At 39.5% G+C, this 20,425-nt stretch overlaps 1 protein-coding gene across 8 annotated transcripts in view; it reads left to right on the top strand.

Moving 5' to 3' along the window:
- BNC2 (basonuclin 2) overlaps nt 1-20,425 on the top strand; it is a 381,020-nt gene that overhangs the window by 345,055 nt on the left and 15,540 nt on the right. For 4 of the 8 annotated variants that reach the window (XM_032205569.1, XM_032205570.1, XM_032205572.1 and 1 more), the window contains one exon: nt 2,272-3,058. The exons of 1 other annotated variant lie outside the window; for it this stretch is intronic. In XM_032205569.1, the coding sequence (XP_032061460.1) occupies nt 2,272-2,932 (661 nt within the window). In that variant the 3' untranslated portion in view covers nt 2,933-3,058. Of the gene's footprint in view, nt 1-773; nt 782-2,271; nt 3,059-20,425 lie in introns of those variants that run through there. 3 more of the 8 variants (XM_032205574.1, XM_032205575.1, XM_032205576.1) reach the window with 3 other exon arrangements.

The following is a 20,425-nucleotide window of genomic DNA, read 5'->3' as shown; positions in this document are numbered from 1 at the left end:
GGATATGCATAATTACACTTCTGCGCCTCAAAAAACAATGGTGCTATATTTGCTTGTGTGAAAGAAGTGCTTCCCATGTGGGAAAACAAACAAGGAATGCTCTCCACTTTTTTTCTGCCCTTGCCCATACCTCTCAACTGTCTCACATTAGAAGAGAAATTCTCCATTATAGACCTCCCTTACTGGAATATTTACATCCTGAGCAGATATTATTGAATTAAACTGCAGTTCAGCATCAGCTTTATGTCAGAGAACAGTTGCCTGCACTTGCAGGTGAGTGGGTTGGATAACTTCTATTGCTGTTATCTTTATTTATTACCATAAATTAAGAGTAACAGATAGATTAATCATAAAATAAGTGACATAAAATTAGAGACATTGACTCCACATCAATTTAATCTTCCTACATTTGCATTTACCTTTTTTATCTGCATTGTATTACTGTACTGTGTTTTGGACTTCAGCTGGTTGAGAGGTATGTTTCAAAGGGTTTCTTTAAACAAAAGCTTACAAAAAGGAAATATTGCTAATAGTTATTGTTTTCCTTTCTTTTTTTTTTTTTTTTTTTTTGTTACCATAGGATCTGAATGTTTGTAAAATATTTTATCATTGTTATGTTTTCCCGTGTCAGTTTTATACCTAGTGCTTTTTTTGCAAATTAAAGTATTCCTATGTTAAAACTCTCTCTTTCTCTCTTTCTCTCCCTTCCCCCTTCCCTCCCTTTTCTTTTCCCTCCTACATTTGGGCTCTGATCTGCAATTTATAATGGGCAGACAGACTGGTGAGTCTGCATGTTGTAAATTGCGGGTTTGGGTCCTTAGCTTGCAAAGAATGTTCCGCAGTAGAACTTCGCTAATTCTTTTGTTACTGACTTGAAAATCCAGTCAGCCTCCAAAAGAAGCTAACTATTTGTTGTTTCCTCCACAATGGTGTACATTCTGAATACTAAACACTAAAGTTTTCTAATATTGAAAACTTTGTACTAATTTCTCATCATTAAACACTTCAACAAAAAGAGCATGTTCTGCGGTCAGAGGTCTTTGATATCTGTGTTCGTTGGTTGCATTGTTGATTCAGAAAATGCAGTTTTTCAAAGAGGGTTTTCTGACGCTACTGCAAATCAGTGAGGTTCTACTGCAATGGAAAAATAAAGCCGATGTCAAAAGTGGAGAGTAGAATGCAGCATTTACAATAATAAGCTGGTTTACACAGTTACTAACCCAAAGGCTTATGTTTGTTTGCAAATGTAGAGCTTTACTTCTTGAGAACAAAGGCCCTGATCCTGTAAAACTCTTGAGAATATTTTAACTTGCAGCTCTTGGGATCTGGTCCAAAGACCACTGACGTCAGTGACAGCTTTTCCAGTGTCTCTTGAGCACTCACAGTGACTTCAACACACACCTAAGCCAAAGCCCATGGTTAAGTGTTTTGATCGATTTGGGGCAAAATTCTGATTGCCATTAGTAGTTATTTTGCTGGGTCATTCAGCACTACATCAGACACAGTCCTGGGAAGAGTGCAGTGAGGAGTGGCAGTGTCCTCCCAGAAGGATGGAATCAGTGACTTTGGCTAAGATTTTCAGAAACTTACATGTGGATTTCAGAGACTTGTTCTCCTAAACCTTTCAAGTCTTCTCATCTTGATTTGGCCCGATTCTGAGTTTCTTTATACCAGAATTACATTATCAGAATCAGGACCTCTGACTATGTATCATTCGGTTACCTTTATAGTTTTCTTCTCCTATATTTCACTTACAGTTATGTGAATATATATGTATACATATTATATATTTATATGTATGTATGTATAAATATATAAGTATTTGGTTATAGGTACAGATATAAAGATAGATATAGATACAAACACACACAGATATTTTAAGTATTAATAGTGTTTACTCCTGAAATGAGGCTTTAGGAAGGACAGCAGGGATTCAGGGACCAAGAACAGCACTTTGCATTTTCTGTTAGTCCAACTTACTATTTTGCAAATATCAAATAAAAGGGCTATAGCTGCTGCTGGGAACTAATGTTGAGGAGCAGTAGCTGAAAACAAAAATGATATGGGGGGGGTTATTTTGCTTCATTTGTTTTGTTTTTATGATGCAAATTATTCATTTTTAACAAGACTGAATTTTCCAAGAAACACGAATAGGGGATATTTGTATAAGTTACTGCTAAGTCAGAATTTGGGTTTAGTGCTTGGCAACTTTGTGTTTAATCAAAAATACTGTACATTTTTCCTTTCTTCCCTTCCCTCTTCCTTTCCCAGACACAGTGCTAATATAAACCTGCACCGTAAACTGTTGACCAAAGAACTGGATGACATGGGCCTGGACTCCTCACAGCCTTCTCTTAGTAAGGACCTCCGTGATGAATTTTTGGTGAAGATATATGGCTCTCAGCATCAGATGGGGCTTGACATAAGGGAAGACACCTCCTCACCTGCTGGTACTGAGGATTCCCATATAAATGGGTATGGCAGGGTCATGTCGGAAGACTATATGGTCCTAGACCTGAGCACCACCTCCAGCATCCAGTCCAGCAGCAGTATCCATTCCTCAAGAGAATCTGATGCAGGAAGTGATGAGGGCATTCTCCTGGATGACGTCGATGGGGCAAGTGACAGCGGGGAGTCTGCCCACAAAGCAGATGCCCCTGCCTTAGCTGTAGGTATGGGCACTGATGTCCCAGGATCCCTCATGTTCAACAGTGTTTCGGTGAGCAACGGTGGGATAATGTGTAACATTTGCCACAAAATGTACAGCAACAAGGGAACCCTCAGAGTGCACTATAAAACAGTGCACTTGCGAGAGATGCACAAATGCAAAGTACCTGGGTGCAACATGATGTTCTCCTCTGTCCGTAGCCGAAACCGGCACAGTCAGAATCCCAACCTGCATAAAAACATTCCGTTCACTTCAGTAGATTAGTTCAAGGATGGACATGGCATAATGCCAGCTCTCAGAGAGGGCCCACCACATTTGAACTGCCATATACAGCCTCCCTTGATATATATATATATATATATAAATATACATATATATATAATCTTTTTCTTTTCTTTTCTAACAAAAGAAAGAAACACCAGGTGCTTTTTTTCCCTCGGTTGGTTGTTGGTTTATTTTTTTTTCCTTTGGGGGGGATAGAAATAAAAATGTGGGATCTTTAATCTGGGGTGAAATACCCTTTAAGAAAAAAGCAAAGCAAACAAACAAACAAACAAACAAAAAACACAGAGAAAGCCTGCAATTGTCCCTAGTTCTGTTAGAATGTTCTTGGTCATCTCCAAAGAGACAATTTGTTCTACCCACGAGCTTCACCTGAAAAAAAAAAAAAAAAAAAAAAAAAGAACAAAACAAACAAACAAACAAAAAAAAAAAGCAAAGGAAAAAAAAAAAAAGAAAAAAAATCTACTTAGTTGTCTTTGTGTCTTCTAAGCATTGGGGATAATGTTCTACTAAGCATGGCTGTTACACTTGTATATATATATTGAGCCTTGACAGGCCTATGATGTAAAACAATTGTATTGATGGTGGTTTAACTCTTTTTTTTTTTTTTTTTTGCTTAATTTTTACAGTTACATTCAGCTGTTAGATAAGCAGGAAAAATAGTTTGCTGGCTAGTTCTACTCCTTTATGTTAGCTTTAATGCACATTTTTAAAAGAACCACGGTCTTGTTTTAACTACCTGCTAGATATAAGTAATACAGAGGTGCTGGCATGCTTTACAGTACCTGATCTGATACAGTTTTTTTTGTCTTGTACTATTACATAAATCCAGTCATGCACTTTTTAGTACACTACAAGGGGATGTGTAATAATATCCATGCTTTTTTTTTTTTTCTTAAACTATTGCCATATTTTCAGTAAGTGTCTTTAAAAAAATACACTTAGATAAAAGTGGTCTGGTCAGTATGAGGGCATGAATGCCAAACAAAGAGTATTAGTGTTTAGTGTTAATACAAAAGTGCCAACTTTGCACACGTTTTAAAAAAAAAAAAAAATGGAAAAAAAAAGAAAATGTAGTTACTTATCCACCACAACCACAATTGTAGTTTTTGGACTACAGGAAAAATTACTGGGGAAGGAAAAGGTGTAAAGTGAAATACAGAATTCTTGGTGCTTTTTTCAAGTGCCAACTATTACTAGAAACAATAGAGCATCCTCATTCCTTATATAATACATTACATGAAAGTAAAAACAGAATTGTGTCATGTGAATCAGTGGAAACTTTTTTTTGTTGAACATGCATAATATTTGGGGATATAAATGCTGATACTACTTGTCACAGAACAAAGATGAATATAATTTTGTGTGCTTCTTACTATGGCCTGGATTCTTTGTGGTGTTTAAAAAAAAAAAAAAAAAAAAAAAAAAAAAAAAAAAAGGAACAGGGAAATAATGTTGAGTATGTTGTTCTGTAAAGTTGTCTTTTTTTTTTTTTTTTTTTTTTCCAATAGAAAGTGCTGTAGTATGATTAAGGCATGTTTTATAGAAGCAATCAAAAGAAATTAATGGCAGAAGCACTTAGCTCTGAAAACATATGCTGGACTTTTTATTGAGTAACTTTCCCTTTGGACAAATTAGAGGCCAGAGAAAGGATCTCTAGGTGTGTTAATGTTTTCTGTTTCACCCACATGGTTTGTCAGAAAAGAACTAAAATCTGAGGAATAGAGCATGCAAGAGAGACACCATGGGCAGGAGCAGGAGAAGGAGCTGTCAATTGAGAAAGGCAGAAAGAATGAGAGGCTGTCCTGTGAATCTCTTTTTGTTTCCGGTGTTTACACATGTTCCTTGAGCTGGTAAACCACACTGGCAGCCTGAGTTACCACAACATACTGACTGAGTGGTGGTATTTACTTAAGTTCAGCCTACAGCCAAAACCATTAGGGTGTGTAGAGTTGTAGACTCTTTTCTTTACCAAAAAAAAAAAAAAAAAAAAAAAAAAAAAAAAAAAAAAGCAAAAACAACAAAAAGGATATTTCAGCATACAATAAAATATTTGTTCATTGAGAATGTGTTCCTTTTCTGTATTTACTGACCCAGAATATTAGCCAAGAGTCAGAAATGCTTCTTTTGCTTTAGCTTCAGCTGTTTTGATTTGCTGTGCATTTCGATCATTCTTACCTTTATGTCCACTTGAGTACTTACACTTTCTAGAGGAACTTTTCAATATGGATTTCCTCTTTTTTCACTCTTTATGCATTTCAGTAGTCTTGTTTCCAAAAGTAGGAATCAATAGCTAATAAATCAGTACTTCCAGCTGTAGAAAAAAAGAGAAATTTTTTTCTAAAATATTTCTCACTATGGTTCTGTGGGTTACAAGCCTCTGATAATTTTTTGATTCTGTGCACTGATGAAACCCAAAAAAATTTTGTGGATCCCACAGAAAACATAAGGGATTTTTACCTTCTGGTTTAACAAACAAACAAACAAACAAACCAAAAGTTTATAGCAAAAGCTAACCAGTTTCACAGAGTGTCTTTCTTTCATCTTTTTTTTTTTTATTTATTTATTTTTCCTCAAAGTCTCTACTACTTTGCCTTGTTAAATTGCGTAGAGTTATCTGCTTTGCTTTGTTTTATGTTGTGCAAACTCAGTGTGTTAGTGACAGAGGGAAATTAGAACAGTAAAGGTGGATTCTTCTCAAACACGAGGACCTTTGTAGTGTTACCTGTACTGCACTCCCATCCCTCTACGAACCATGCTACTACGAACCAAGCAAGACATAAAGTCTAAAACCAATAAAACAAAAATTGAATATCTACAGAAGAAAAAAAAAAAGAAAGAAAGAAAGAAAGAAAGAAAGAAAGAAAGAAAGAAAGAAAGAAAGAAAGAAAGAAAGAAAGAAAGAAAGAAAGAAAGAAAAGAATAAAAGAAAACTAAAACACTGTTTTGAACTATGTACGGTATAAATAAATATTGTTTTTAATGAAAAACACATTTGAGGTATATAAATAATTCTTCACTGAATGAATCACTGTTCTGCATTCTTATTTCACTCTGTTTCTGTTAGAGGTCAAATGGTTTTGGTAAACTTGTTTGGAAACTTAAACATCATCAGTAGATAAATTCAGCATATGAATTACATAGGAAAAATCTGTTTATTACACAAAATGAAACAGGACTTCATAAAAAGCAAAGGAGCAGGAACCAACCTCCAAAAACTGTTACAAAATCCACAATCCTACTCTTACGGCATCCTAAATTTCATTCAGATTGTGCTTAAGCCCTGTAGAAGACATGATCTCCATGTAAGAAAACTTCGTGATGGACAGACTATTGCTCACTGTTATCTTTAGGTGAATCAAATGCTTTTTCTGTGCTAGTGATACTAAAGTCAGAACAGTCTAGGTTTTAGGAGGGCACACAAACTTCCATTGAATTGAATGGTATTTCCCTCCTTCCTATTTACCAAGCATCTCTATGAGGATCTGTGTTTATCAGAAATGTTCCTGTGATAGAATTGGTGTTACTTGCAATTTTCTGAACAATGCTAAAAAAGGCCAGATGGTAGAATTTTGGTTTTACTGACAAAATTAACACAACTGCTAGCATTTCTAGGTGATCTCAGCAGAGATGCACAGTGTAATCACTATAAAGACTGAACCTCTTATTTGTCCAGCACAGGGCATAATGGCGTGATGACAAGACAAGTGTGCTGCTGCTTACGCCATCATAACCTGTGGCTATTCTCTCAGTTTTCAAGACTGTCAGTCTAACCGTTTTTACAAGAATTAGGCTGAATTTGAGGAAGGGGAGTCATACAGAGGCTCTTCATCTTACATGGAAATTAGTTCCTTGTTGTTTAGTTCCTATAGTTATTGCAGGCATGCTTTCCACAGTGTTTTACCATTTTGTTCATGCAAAGTAGTTGCATATTTCTGTAAATATCAAACAGGCTTTGTCCACTTTTACAAAAAATATCTCTGCATGCTGAATCTCCTTTAGAAACAGAATTACTTTTCATTACTTTTCTTGAGATGTTTATGCATTTTTCTTGCTTTTGGAGAGCACTCTTTTTTTTTTTTTTTTTTTTTTTTCAGGGAAGCATGCAATACCAGTTAATCATTACATATCTTTTGAAAGACTGTGTGAAAAAAGTTGGAAGGAAAACAGCACAGTCAAATCACATGAATTGGAACCAGGAACTGAGCATTAATACCACTGGTGGCCTCATGTCACTGCTTAGTTTTTGGCAGATCACATCACTCACCTGTTTATGTTTCACTCCATTAAAACATGGCTAATACTAATATGCTCTTAGTGCATATGGGTGTTTCTGTGAGGACTAATTATTTAGTGCTCGTACAGAGCTAATTTATATTTTAAATATTTCTGCGCATCTTACACTATTTAGCCAGTTTTTCTAAGTTGTATCTTAAACAGCTACATTTTGTTACAGCTGAGATTTTAACTTGGCCTCTTAAACTGCAACTGGCTCCATGGTGACACTGTAGTAATGCACACAAAGTATAAGCACTCTGTCACTGAGTCACAATTGAACTTGATAAAATGTGGAAGGTAGATTTAAAAGCCTATAAGCACTTACACAATGCTCTGAAAGATCTCTCAAAGGCTTTTCATGACTAAGCTCATAAAATTTGTGTTTCTCAGATACTTCTCACAGCAGAAATTGTGCACCATATTTTGCTGTGAGTAAACTTCAGTATATTTCCTTCCTCCCTCCCTCCCTCCCTCCCTCCCTCCCTCCCTCCCTCCCTCCCTCCCTCCCTCCCTCCCTCCCTCCCTTCCTCCCTCCCTCCCTCCCTCCCTCCCTCCCTCCCTCCCTCCCTTCCTTCCTTCCTTCCTTCCTTCCTTCCTTCCTTCCTTCCTTCCTTCCTTCCTTCCTTCCTTCCTTCCATTCTTCTACCATTGTGGAAATGAAAGTGTACTTTCTCTGCCTATTCCAAAAGTTTATAATTTCCCATCACCTATGTGTTTTCCATTCCATCCACAAATCAGGAACTGTTTAGGAAGAAGAGTCAACAGGTACTGAACAGTAAAGCAGATGCTATGGGAGGTCAGCACCTCTGTAGATCCAGTCCAATATAGCAAATAGAAAGTGAGACTTCATACCCTTGAGGTATATGCTTGAGTTTTCCCTGATTTTTATTCTTCTCAGTTAATGCAATTAAGGATCCAGCATAGTTAACTACATGGGCAAAGAGCTGTGTAAGTATCTGGAAAACCCAGAAACATAATGATACAGAGTTTGATCTGTTCCAAAGATAAGAACCACTTACAAGAACAAGCTTTAGGTCCAGGATATTCTCTTTCAATGAGTTTGGTATTTTAAAATCAAATTATATGGTTTGGATCTGCTTTTTGATAGGATTGTTAGAAATCTCAGCCACTGTCAGAAAACAGGGCTTCTTTTCAGAAATACATTTTTACCCAAATTCTGCAGGACATTTTCACAGCACCATTGATGGCTGAGGAAGGAATAAGGGAGGGAAAGTGTTTGATCTAGACGTGCACACATGCTCCTCAAAATATTATGTGCCAGTTATGTGAACAGGAATATTAGCACTTCTTCTGTCCTGGGAATGTTTTTGTCACTTTTCTCTTTGGGTTGTATTAACAGAATTGTTCTTTTCTTATTTCAAAAAAGCAGCAAAGGTGTCTGTAATAAGGGTAAGGAGGCAGCAGGAGTTCTCTGCGAGGAGAAGGTGAGTGGCAGACACATGATGGCAGCTGGTATATGTCAGTTCCTTCTTTTTCTTTTTCTTTTTTTTTTTTTTTTTTTAAACTTATGTCACTACTTTGCTGCTATAGTAACTCAACAAAACAGTGACTCTAGTGCTACTTTGTGAGATAAGCATCAGCATATCCTGCCATCACCACATGATGAGTTGCGCTTTTTCCCCCTTCTGTACGGACATAAAAGGAACTCTTTTCCATACCCATTTTTTCTTTATGAACAGAGCAACATGATACAATGGACTGAACCTTTCACCCACACATTTGCCCAAGTACGTGTCTGTTCTAGTCCCATAGTTTCTGTCTCTTCTTGCCAAGCAGCATTATCACTGTCTTTAAAATGGCTGGCAACAAAAGGAAGCAGCAACTTTTTTATGTGAGTAAGATATCTTGAGTCTGTAGTAGTCTTTATGTGGCTTGTTTTCCCCAGTCAAGCCATGATCTTAAATAGCAACTTAAATGACAGCTTTGATTTTGATATTGATCATGTATATCCCAATACTGTTGCTGTTACAGCATTGTTGGCACTGGCACTGAAAGGAAAACTGTTCTTAGCCACAAAAGGGTTAAAAAAATGGACATGTTTTTGACAAGTCCTCTGACTTTTGCCAGTATTATTGTTCATTATGATGACACTGTATTATTATTTTTTTTTTTTAATAACAGCTGTAGTTGTCATAAAACTATTTTCCGATTCCTCTCCTTTAAAGTGTGGTGTTGTAAATTCATGTGACCTTTCCTGCAAAGAATAAATATTTCTTTTTTATATAAGATCTCAAGACAAGGCTTGGTTTGTAACAAATAGTGGCCCATTACAAAGCAGGAAAAAAAAAAAAAAAAAAAAAAAAAAGAACTGAGCTGAGCATCGAGAAGCTTCAGTTCAATTTCACCTCATATCTTTCTAATAACTTACTTGTCACTTTATTACCTTCCAGTAATGTGAATGCTGCTGACAAGACTGTCACACTAACAGCAGACAACACCCTCTCATGCTTAGCCCCAGCTCTCCTGGCTACTTATTGCACTGGCCCTGAAGGGACACAAACTAATAGTGTGCTTTCAAGTTCAGCACTTGGCCATCAAATATAAAAGGATGCGTAATTGCCTGTTTATCCCCTGTGAAGTGGAAATTGAGTATAAGAACCAGGCTTTCCCTCCCTGTTCCTTGACACACACACACACACACACACACACACATGCACATACATCTGCAATGAGTGAAGGGAAGTCCCATCTGGAGCTCTTCGATTTGTCTTTGGGAAGCCCAAGGCTGCCACTGGCTGCTCTATCGAGCTATCAGACAGACAGTAACAAGATGGCTTCTTAACAAAAGGTCAGCTGAGAAATGCTGTCTGTGACGGCACTTTTGTCTGCTTATGTAGCAACTAATTGCTTTATATTGGCATAAGCCATACTGTGCCTGCTAGAAATAGATGTGCAGACTTGCTGCAGGACTGACTGTGCAGGTTCAGTGGCAAAGAAGATGTATAATCTTTTCTTTTTCTGATTTAGCCCATCTTGTGGCAAATTTCAGAGCAAAACCATCCCCTCAGATTCTAACAGTGAATGCCAATTCCGAATATCCTTCCTGCTGTCATAGGAACATCTCCTGCTGAGGTCAGCGTGAACCTCTATAAAGTGTTAGGGAAGTGTATCTGAGACACTATCTACTGCCCTCATACAAGGAGGAATTTGCTCCGCTCTGATTTATCTCTTCATTAACAAGAACACTGCCAAAAGTACAGACTCCAGAATTGCCTTTCAGATGAGGCAGTTAGGAGAGGAAGAGTTTGAAAGGGGAGGTAGCTTGGGCGCAAGCACCATGTTCTGAGAAGTTACAAGTGCATGGAAGGCCAGATTACCTGGCATCAAGCATCCCCCTTCATTTGTACAGTACGTTGTTTAATCAGAACCGATTGACTGACTGCTGAATAGTCATTGGAAATTCAAGTAGCCAGAGAAGTAAGGGAAACATGCTTTCCTTGCCAGGTTGGCAGGATTTCTGTGCTGGGTTCATAACATAAGATCCCATTTGTGCCAATGAGTGCTGCTCATTGTGTGTTGAACTGGTATTGCCAATGCAATACGTAAAAATACAAAGGCTTATTTCAGACAAATCCCAAGACTGGAAGACCTAAACACAGCCTTTCTGGGGTTCATTATTTTTCACATCCTTGGATTATTCACCAGATTAGTGGACAGCAGCTCCTTTTTGCTTGCTTTGGATGCTTAATCTGTTTCCAGTGCTGTATGGTAATTACCTGATATCTGCTGCAACAGAAGTGATGGTGCCCACTATAAATAATAGAGGGCCTTTTACCAGTCAGACAAAGGTCATTGATCTTTTCCCTCCTTTTCTTTCCACATGCATCAGAAGCTACAAAGGGTGAAACCAGCAATTTCCTGTGGCTAGGTGGCAGGAAGGAATGTTTTTTGTATGTCAGAAGTGTAAAGGCTGAGCCCAAATTTTGCTCTCCCATCAACTCCATGAGCACATGGTATGGACCAAAGCAGGAGCAGTTGGATTAGCTGACCTGCAACAATGAGCTGGGCAGGCCTAGCAGCCTTTCTGCAACGTTTCTGAGGCTGTTTGTGGAAACCAGGACTTTCTGATCCAATAAACCATTTGGGTCCTTGTTCTTGTGTGTGTGTGTGTGTGCTTGTGAGGGTATGTGACAGACATACAGAGAAAGAGGAGGAAGAAGACATAATGACAGTAAAATGAAGATTATAAATTGGAAAAATTATATAATTTTAATCACATTTACCTGTATGTATATTTTCTCTCAAGTGCTTAAAAACACAAGAAGCTAGACTGAGCAAATGTCTAATCTGTAGAGAGGTTTGTTCAGATGCTCTATGGACTTTGCATGCCACTCTCTTCAAACCTTTGGAGAAAAAATATTTTAGGAAAATGGAGGAAAGCATCCAGGGCAATTATATTTCTAGAGAAGAAAGAGAGAGCGAGACTAGCTAAGTGATGTATAAAGATTTTATAAGGCCTCCGTTGTCAAACAAAGGGTTGGGAATGATCAGAGGATAATGTGCAGTTAGGATGGCAAACTCATCAATAGTTTATCACAACCTGTCCGCTCCTGTTACGGAATGCACGAGACTGTGAACCGCAGCTCCAGGGGAGCGGTGGCACTGGTGCAGGCACGCGTGTCCACGTCCGAGCCAGGGAGCATCGCACAGCACCTGCCCATCTGGCAGGCAGGGGTGTTGGCAGGCCGCCCGAGGCCCCTGCAGCCCCCTGGCCCCACACTGTGCCAGTGGGACAGGGCGCGTCCCCCCAACTCAGCAGTGAAACAGCACCGCAGCCATGGGAATTGGGATCCCAACCCCGCTCTTCCTGGTTAGCCTGACGACCTACGGAGCAAAGAGGGGCGCTTCAGCTTGTACAGATTAAGGCTGAGTTGTTTGTTATTTTTCAGAACATATTTTTTACATTTGGATTTTTGTAATTGTCTTTATTTTTTACAAACTCTTGTACAATCTTCAGTTGTTGTCTTAGTTTTTGCATTTTCTTCGCATGTCCCCACCCATTTTCTTCTCCTTCCAAGAGAATCTGTCATAAAAATTCTCTCAGAAAAGTAACACATCCTCCTGACATTCTCCATTTGGAAAGTCTTATGCATTCCATCTGTGAAAATGGTCACCGTTTGTAAAGTGACAAGATGAATAAAATGGCCACTGTTGTGTGTGTGTGTCTCATTTAGCTATTTATAAATATGAAATTCAGCATGCTGCTTTTTCTTGTGCAAACTTTGGTTCCTATGTCATATGGAGCTACTTTCCATAATGTGGCTGTTTCCTGACGGGCAGCATTTGTGTTCTCAGTTCATGTCTCCCACCTCTCCTCCAGTCTATAAGAAGGGCTCTGTGTCCCAATGTGATGTATGTGAAACAGGTGTGCAAACAAGCTGACCTGAACCCTGAAAACATTCAAAATTTATCCTGGCTGAAGCTTCACACACTTCTCCTTACCCACAAGCAGGTCACCATAACCTGTTTGTACCTAAGAATATCTCATTGTAGGGGCTTGCACACATGGCCAAATGGGTTTGGAGTTTCCTTCCTTTGATGAAGGCTCTTGCTCACTGGCAAAGCTGTTGTTTTAGCAGCATTGGCTGAGAAGGTCATATGGGCCAAGCAACATACATTTTCCCACGTAGTCGTCTGCTGCACTTCAGTTTGGGTGACCTGGAGAGATCAGGCTCTGACTGGGGGGCTCATGTGGAGATGTAAGCTGAGATAAACTGGATTTAAATCCTCACGCATTCAGGGGCCCACTGTAGGCTGGCAGTGGGTTCAGTCACAGAGACAGAAACCCTGGAAACCCCTTTCTTGGTGAGCATGGGAGGGTTCCCACAGCGCGATGGTACAGCATCTCCTGCTGCTCGCAGTGCCATGCCAGCAGCAGCAGGGGATGCAGCAGGACGGTGGCAAGCTCACCGCTGTCTTGCCAAGCTAAGCTTGTTCCAGCAGGCTTTATCAAAGCATGTCACTGGGGTAGCTGGGCACAGGGAAGTGGGAGTTGGGGCCCAATGGACACTTTTGCAAAGGTCTGTCTCCGTTCAAGATAGGTGAGGCTTTTCATTTCCACTGTTTGTTCTCAACATGAGCAAAACGTGAATGCTCTGCTGTCCAGCCTGCAGAACCAAAGCATGCACTATGGAATATAGCTGTACAAGGGGATATGAAAAACTGCATCATGTTGATCAAATAATTGTAACATTGGTAGCTTCATAAATACTGTACATACTCTAAACAAGTTTTTTCCATTAGTAATCTGAGGGAATTGAAAGTCCTGTTTTTAATTTGACTTTTCTTTTCTTGTATTTTCTGTACTGTTACTGTCCTACAGTATGTCTTTTGCATAAAATGCATAAGGTTTTGGGGATATAAATGGAGTTTTACTCATACTTTGTCCAAATACCTCTTGTAATTTGTATCAAAATTCTTGTACAATTTTTATATTAAAGATTTATCAGTCACTGACCTTCCTTTCTGTGTATCCTTGACTTTCCCTTCTTTTCCTTGAATTTCAAGAGCCACATCCTACATTTTAGAGATTTGCTTGTTTGCCAGAAATCAAAAAATTTAGGGGGCAGGTGTATTTTTTTCCTCTGGATTATGCTCATTTCCCCAGAAATGTCATCATTAGTTTAGTGTCAAGAGTCCTATGGTTTTACTAAGTCCGTCATTTAAGCATCTGCAAAAAACCTCTTCAGATTGGCATTGCTCAAACTTAGGTATATCTGATAGATGAAGAAATTCAAGCAAAAGGTCTTGCAAAATGAACATAGTGTCCTAGCACAAGTCAATCTCCCTTTTGCGTTTCATTCTGTTTGTTAGAGCTTTCTCGTGCTCTGAAAACGTGAGGACATTGGCCAAACATATGTGTATCTCCCCACTGACCTTTGCTTAGTGATCTTAGGACTGGGCTGTAAGCATGTATCAACAGAGGACTCATCTTCAAATTCTTGTCGTTGGCTTCTTGCTCCTCTCTGTCAAGAGTGCGGTGTGGTGTGGGGAAGTGTTCTGGAGACTCATTTGCAGGGGAGAATGCTGTCTTGAATCACAGGATCATAGAATATCTCAAGTTGGAAGGGACCCATAAAGATCATCGAGTCCAACTCCTGGCACCACACATGTCTACCCAAAACTTAAGACCGTGTGACTAAGAGCACAGTCCAAATGCTTCTTAAAACTCCAACAGGCTTGGTGCAGTGACTACTTACCTGGGGAGCCTGTTCCAGTGTGCAACAACCCTCTCGGTGAAGAACCTCTTCCTGATGTCTGGCCTGAACCTCCCCTGCCTCAGCTTGACACCATTCCCACAGGTCCTATCACTGGTGATTAAAGAGAATAGAACAGCACCTTCCCTTCCATTCCACCTAGTGAGGAAGCTGTAGACCACAATGAGGTTTCCCCTCAGCCTCCTCTTTTCCAGCCTGAACAGGCCCAGTGCCCTCAGCCACTCCTCATACATCTTCCCCTCTAGGCTCTTCACCATCTTTGTAGCGCTCCTCTGGACACTCTCCAACAGCTTTACATCTTTTTTGTACTGTGGTGCCCAAAACTGTACACAGTACTCAAGGTGAGGTTGCATCAGTGCAGAGAAGATCAGGAATTCTTGTAATTAATCTTGACACTTTTTCTTGCAAGGGGCAGTTGTAGCAGTTGGCAGGATGTGAGCAAGACTCTTCTGGGGTAAATGGTTTTTATGCTCTTTATGCTCTTTCTTACTGTACTTCATATCAAAACAAACAAACAACAACAAAAAAAACAAGCAGATGAAGAGAGGTCTCACAACAGGATATGTGTGTGCATGGCACTGTGCTCAGGGGGACAAAAAGAGGCTACACTGCTAGCATATCTGAGTCAGTGTATTGGAATATCATTTGTATTAAATTTGTATTATTTGTATTCTAAAAAAAAAAAAAAAAAAAAAAAAAGAAATGGGTTCAGTGTTGCAAGGTGCAGAGCACTGTGGCTATAATCCCTCAAAACGTTTGGATATGTGCTGAAATTTAAGTGCATGTACAGTCCTGTTCAGCTCAATAAGAACAGATATCTCTTTGCAAATGAGCGTTTCTCTAACAGGTTGTCTGGACTAGAAACAGCCTGCTAAGTGTTTGGAAGGACTCTAGGCTGGTTGCATCACATTTTCTTATCAACAAAATGGAGGCAACTGGACTCAGCAGATGAATTTGGGGGTGGGGTGGGGAAAGAAAGGAATGTGATGGCCAATTAACTAAAATTTGTTAAGTACTGTGAACTGAAAGTCTGAGGAAAGTGGTTGGTTGGTTGGCTGGTAATGCATTCTCTCTGATGGATTTAGTACTTTCCCAAAGCTAACCTTTTACAGCCCTCCCAGCATGACCAAGAGACAGTTTTCTGCAAACAGTTTAGCTATAAAAACAGGGCTTCACCTTCCAATCCAGCTCTTTCCAGCTTTAATTTAGCCTATGTGCTGAGAGGCATGAACCATATCGATACAAGATGTCCTCCAAGGGTCCACTAACTAACTGTTTATTCAGTTTGCCTGTTTTTATAAATAGCCCAGGAAGGAGCTGAATGCATTTCATCTGTTACTAACTTTTAGTTGTTAGATTCATATCATTAATCTGTCGCCACTTTTTCCCTTCCCTTGCCTTGCCTTCCTTTCCCTCCCCTTCACTGCCCTTCACTTCCCCCTTCCTCTTCCTCTCACTTTGTCCTCCTTCTTAACTTTGTACATTCCCTCTTTTTCTTTTGCTTTTCTTTTTCTTCTTCCTGTTCTTATTTCTCTCTTTTTTTTTTTTTTTCCTTCTTTTCCCCCAAATGCTGCAAACATTCATTTCAGTGGGTGGGAGAAGCAGGAAGGAGGGAAAAAAAATAGAAGTTAAGCAACTTTGGGGAAAGTCAACCTCTGTTGAGGCATGTGGTTATCCTCCCATGTTATTAAATGTCGTAGATGTGTTAATGTAGCTCTGCATGGAAGCCAAGCATAATTATAATCTTTTCATCTGTCATAACACATCTATAATTGGCATGAATTCCCCTCAAACAATCTTTTTGAGCATAGGGTTTTCATACTCAGTGCAGAAATATTAGTAGGCACCCATAAAGGCTGGTTTTGGCACAACTCTGATGTAACTGCCTGGGTGAAAGCCAGTCGAGGCACACTGGGCCGCTTGAAACCTTGCTGTCTGCTTGTTCACTCCCTGCAAGTTGACAGTGTGACAGTAGATTAAGTGCTACTAATTTAATAAAGCCACTCCTACAGTGATGTTGATATGCTAACAATGAGCAAAGGGTGGAAAGAAGAGAGGGGATAAAAAGTACATTAGTTTGCCTGTAGTAATACAGTAGTGCTGGGAAAATTAAACAAACAAACAAACAAACAAACAAACAAAACCTCTATCAATCTTGTGTGAGGTGCAGTTATTTTTAAGTCACCTGACTCATGCTTACCCAATCCTTAGCCATATTCATCAGAGACAGTATAATGAACAGATATTGATTAACTGGGGTAGCTGGAGAGATTTCCCAACAGTGCTAGTTCACTTTGATAGGTCTCCAATGGGAATACATGCATTGCAACCCTGCAACATAACTTATTGTGTTCTAGGTCCTTCAATTGATTTTGTTTGAAAAAAAAATACACAGTGGCTCTCCCGTGACCTTTAGCTGAAACCTTTCTGTAAAGAAGAACACAAAATGACAGTCAGAGCAAATAAGCAACACTGCTTACAGTACTGGCTGTCGTAGCAGTGCCAAGGTAGCTATGTGCCGCATGTAGACTGTGGTCTCCGTAAGATGAAAGTGCCCACTGCCCTGTTTTCAGGTGGCATGCTCTTGAAACTTGCAAGAACGGGAAGGGAAGGGAAGGGAAGGGAAGGGAAGGGAAGGGAAGGGAAGGGAAGGGAAGGGAAGGGAAGGGAAGGGAAGGGAAGGGAAGGGAAGGGAAGGGAAGGGAAGGGAAGGGAAGGGAAGGGAAGGGAAGGGAAGGGAAGGGAAGGGAAGGGAAGGGAAGGGAAGGGAAGGGAAGGGAAGGGAAGGGAAGGGAAGGGAAGGGAAGGGAAGGGAAGGGAAGGGAAGGGAAGGGAAGGGAAGGGAAGGGAAGGGAAGGGGGGAAGGGGGGAAGGGGGGAAGGGGGGAAGGGGGGAAGGGGGGAAGGGAGGAAGGGAGGAAGGGAGGAAGGGAGGAAGGGAGGAAGGGAGGAAGGGAGGAAGGGAGGAAGGGAGGAAGGGAGGAAGGGAGGAAGGGAGGAAGGGAGGAAGGGAGGAAGGGAGGAAGGGAGGAAGAAAGAAAGAAAGAAAGAAAGAAAGAAAGAAAGAAAGAAAGAAAGAAAGAAAGAAAGAAAGAAAGAAAGAAAGAAAGAAAGAAAGAAAGAAAGAAAGAAAGAAAGAAAGAAAAGAAAGACTGTAGCCTCTCTGTTGCTCATGTTGAGCTAGATTCCCAGCAGTACACTGGTGATGCTAGGATAGCTTCTTCCAAGGAGAAGTGCTTCACAAAGTCCAGAACAGAGTTGAGCAAAATATCCTGTGTATCTAATTCCATTGAAATGATAATGCATCCCAGTGTAGATCTAATCCAAAATGCTGATGCTGATGCTTTCCAAGCATTATGCCATATGGCAATTATTGAATGCCCCTTTCACAGTTTTCTGCGGTGTTTGGGATTGCTTTTCCATTGGCATGTTCTCCAGTGTAGCATGCTGCTGATGTGGGATTTGGGGCCCTATTGTTAGCTTCATTCCTAAACACTCCAGCTGTACCGGGACACACCTCCCAACCCCTGCTGCTCCCACCTCCATCTTCCAGTATGAAAAATATTGTCAATGGTGATGCCAGTAATAAGAAGCCTGAAAGGTGTTTACAAAGAAGAGCAAAAATGGATACCCAAAAATGCATGTTCTAGTAGCCATGAGGCTTGGGAACACTGTCAGACTTGCCAGAGTTCAAGCTAACTTGGATTTTGCAAAATTAAAGCAAATAGCAAAATGATTTTTCATTGGGTAGGTAAAGGAAGACCAAGCAACAATATAAAGATACTTTCTAATGAGGTGCACAGGCTTTCAAGATTAAACATGATTACAAGATTTATTAGACGAGTCATTTCCAGGAGAGCTTGGGCAGTGCCAGCACTACTTCCCAAAACCCAATCCAGCCTTCATTTAGAGCATTGCATACAGTTTGATTGCCCACAGACAAGAAAGACAAATTCAAAAAACAGCTGCCCTTGCTTGCAGAGAAGGAAATAGGCAGTGTTGTGATGTTAGCTTAACAGAGCCTGGCTCCATAGCCAAGCACATGAGAGATGAGAAGGAGCATGATTGTGCTGCATAAACGTATGACAAGAGAACAGGGTGTAAATATCAGGGAAAGAGAATAGCTATGTACGCTAACAAAAACAGATAAAAAAAAAAATTATACTGGAAAGCAGAAATGGGGTTTATAAGCGCTAGAGCAGAGACATTCTGAATCAATCTTCTGTTATCAGCTGAAGAGGTCAAAATGAGAACTATCCAGATGATAGAGACTGATCAGTTTGTGAGAAGATTTAATATACAGCTATCTCCAAAACCAGTGGTTGGACTTATTTCCATTTTATTTCATCTAGAACCAGTGGTTGTTAACTAAGTAAGCAGACTGTTATGAGGCTAAGTTCAAGACCCTTTGGTATTTCCATTTGTACCACAATACACAGTAAATGTGTTCATATTGCCAACACATTTTCTCATGTCTTGAAGAAATATCTATTATTTTACCATACATGACTGTCATTTCTGCTTCTCATCTGCCCTTCCTTATGCCAGTAACAGTTGTCTGCTCTATATCATATACCACTTTCTTTCTGTCCAAGATTATTCTTTTATGCATTGACCTTCCATATATATTTTATATTTTTTTTATTTATTTATTTTTTTTAACATATGTTTTAAGATCACATTAAGTTTTCTTGGTTAGAACATTTGATTTAATTGGTCCAAAATATTTTGATCCTCTGTAACAGCGTTTGAATTGTTTCACACATGCTAAGACCTATGGAAAAATCAGAAGAGCTACAATAATTATGAATCACAAACTCTACATTTTAGAGAGATGTTATTGGAATGCGTGAAGAAAAAACTGATAAACAGCTGGTTATCAGGGCTCTGGGCATCTGCAGTATGAAGTGATTTGAAATTATTAGGCCACTTACAAGTTTTAGAGGGCTTCGGTGTTTCAAATTTAAGTTATATTAAACATTCAAAACACTATCATAATTTCACATTTTTCTGTGTTCTACAGTTCCAATTTTCCCATTTCTTTTGTGTACATGACTTTCAAAAATAAAATAAAATGGAATTATCAAAATTCTGTACAATTTTAGAATTACAACACCTAAGGCAAAGGATTTATATGAAGACTGTACTCCTCTACAAGTCCTGTCCTAAGTGCTTCACAGAAGGCACATTGCACTGAAATACAATACAGACAGATATTCTAAGTCTCTATTTGTGGCCAAATGATAATGACGTACCTTCCTGAATGATTTGGGAAAGAGGCTGGGAGGTGTCAGTTTTGCAGGTTTTCCAGAGAATCTCCTAGGAACTGAGAAAAGACAAACTTTGAAATTGAGATGTAAAGCATTACAGTTGCTATATAAAATTTTCCATCCTGTTCCCATGGCCTCTGGTGTCTGTTCTCATAACTTTACACTAACTGAGCTCCATTTTAGCCAGAACGTGTTTAACCCAGCCTGGTGAATGAAGGCTCTAATCAGAACCTGACATGCTTGGGAGCTGGCACAAAACTGGACTCTATGCCCTTGACTTGGTCCTATAATTAAGATCAGAATAAAAAAGGTAAAGCCCTAGACCTACTACAGGAGTCAGTGTCCACTGATTCTAGTGGTAGATGCAACATGATTGAAATGTAAACTGCAACTGGAGAAATTCATTAGGGTATATGTACACCACATATTGGCTTACAAGAATTCAGGTCAAGAGGTGTACTATGTTTCAAGTTTCTTTACAAATCTACTAAATTCTATGCTGAAAGCTTGGTGTTTTCCTTAGGCTGGACACAGCCCAGAAAAAGCTTTGCTATGACTTTATTTTTTTCCTGCAATGTCTAAGACCCTAAAGTAGACATTTCCAAAAGATGGTAAATTGCCAAAATATATGTGAACCTTGTGTTACTGTATTGCAAGCTTTAAAGAGCTAAGTCATACAGTGGAAGTCAG

The sequence above is a fragment of the Aythya fuligula genome, chromosome Z, assembly GCF_009819795.1.
Source record: "Aythya fuligula isolate bAytFul2 chromosome Z, bAytFul2.pri, whole genome shotgun sequence".
Lineage (NCBI taxonomy): Eukaryota > Metazoa > Chordata > Aves > Anseriformes > Anatidae > Aythya > Aythya fuligula.
This window is presented reverse-complemented; position numbering and strand designations above follow the sequence as displayed.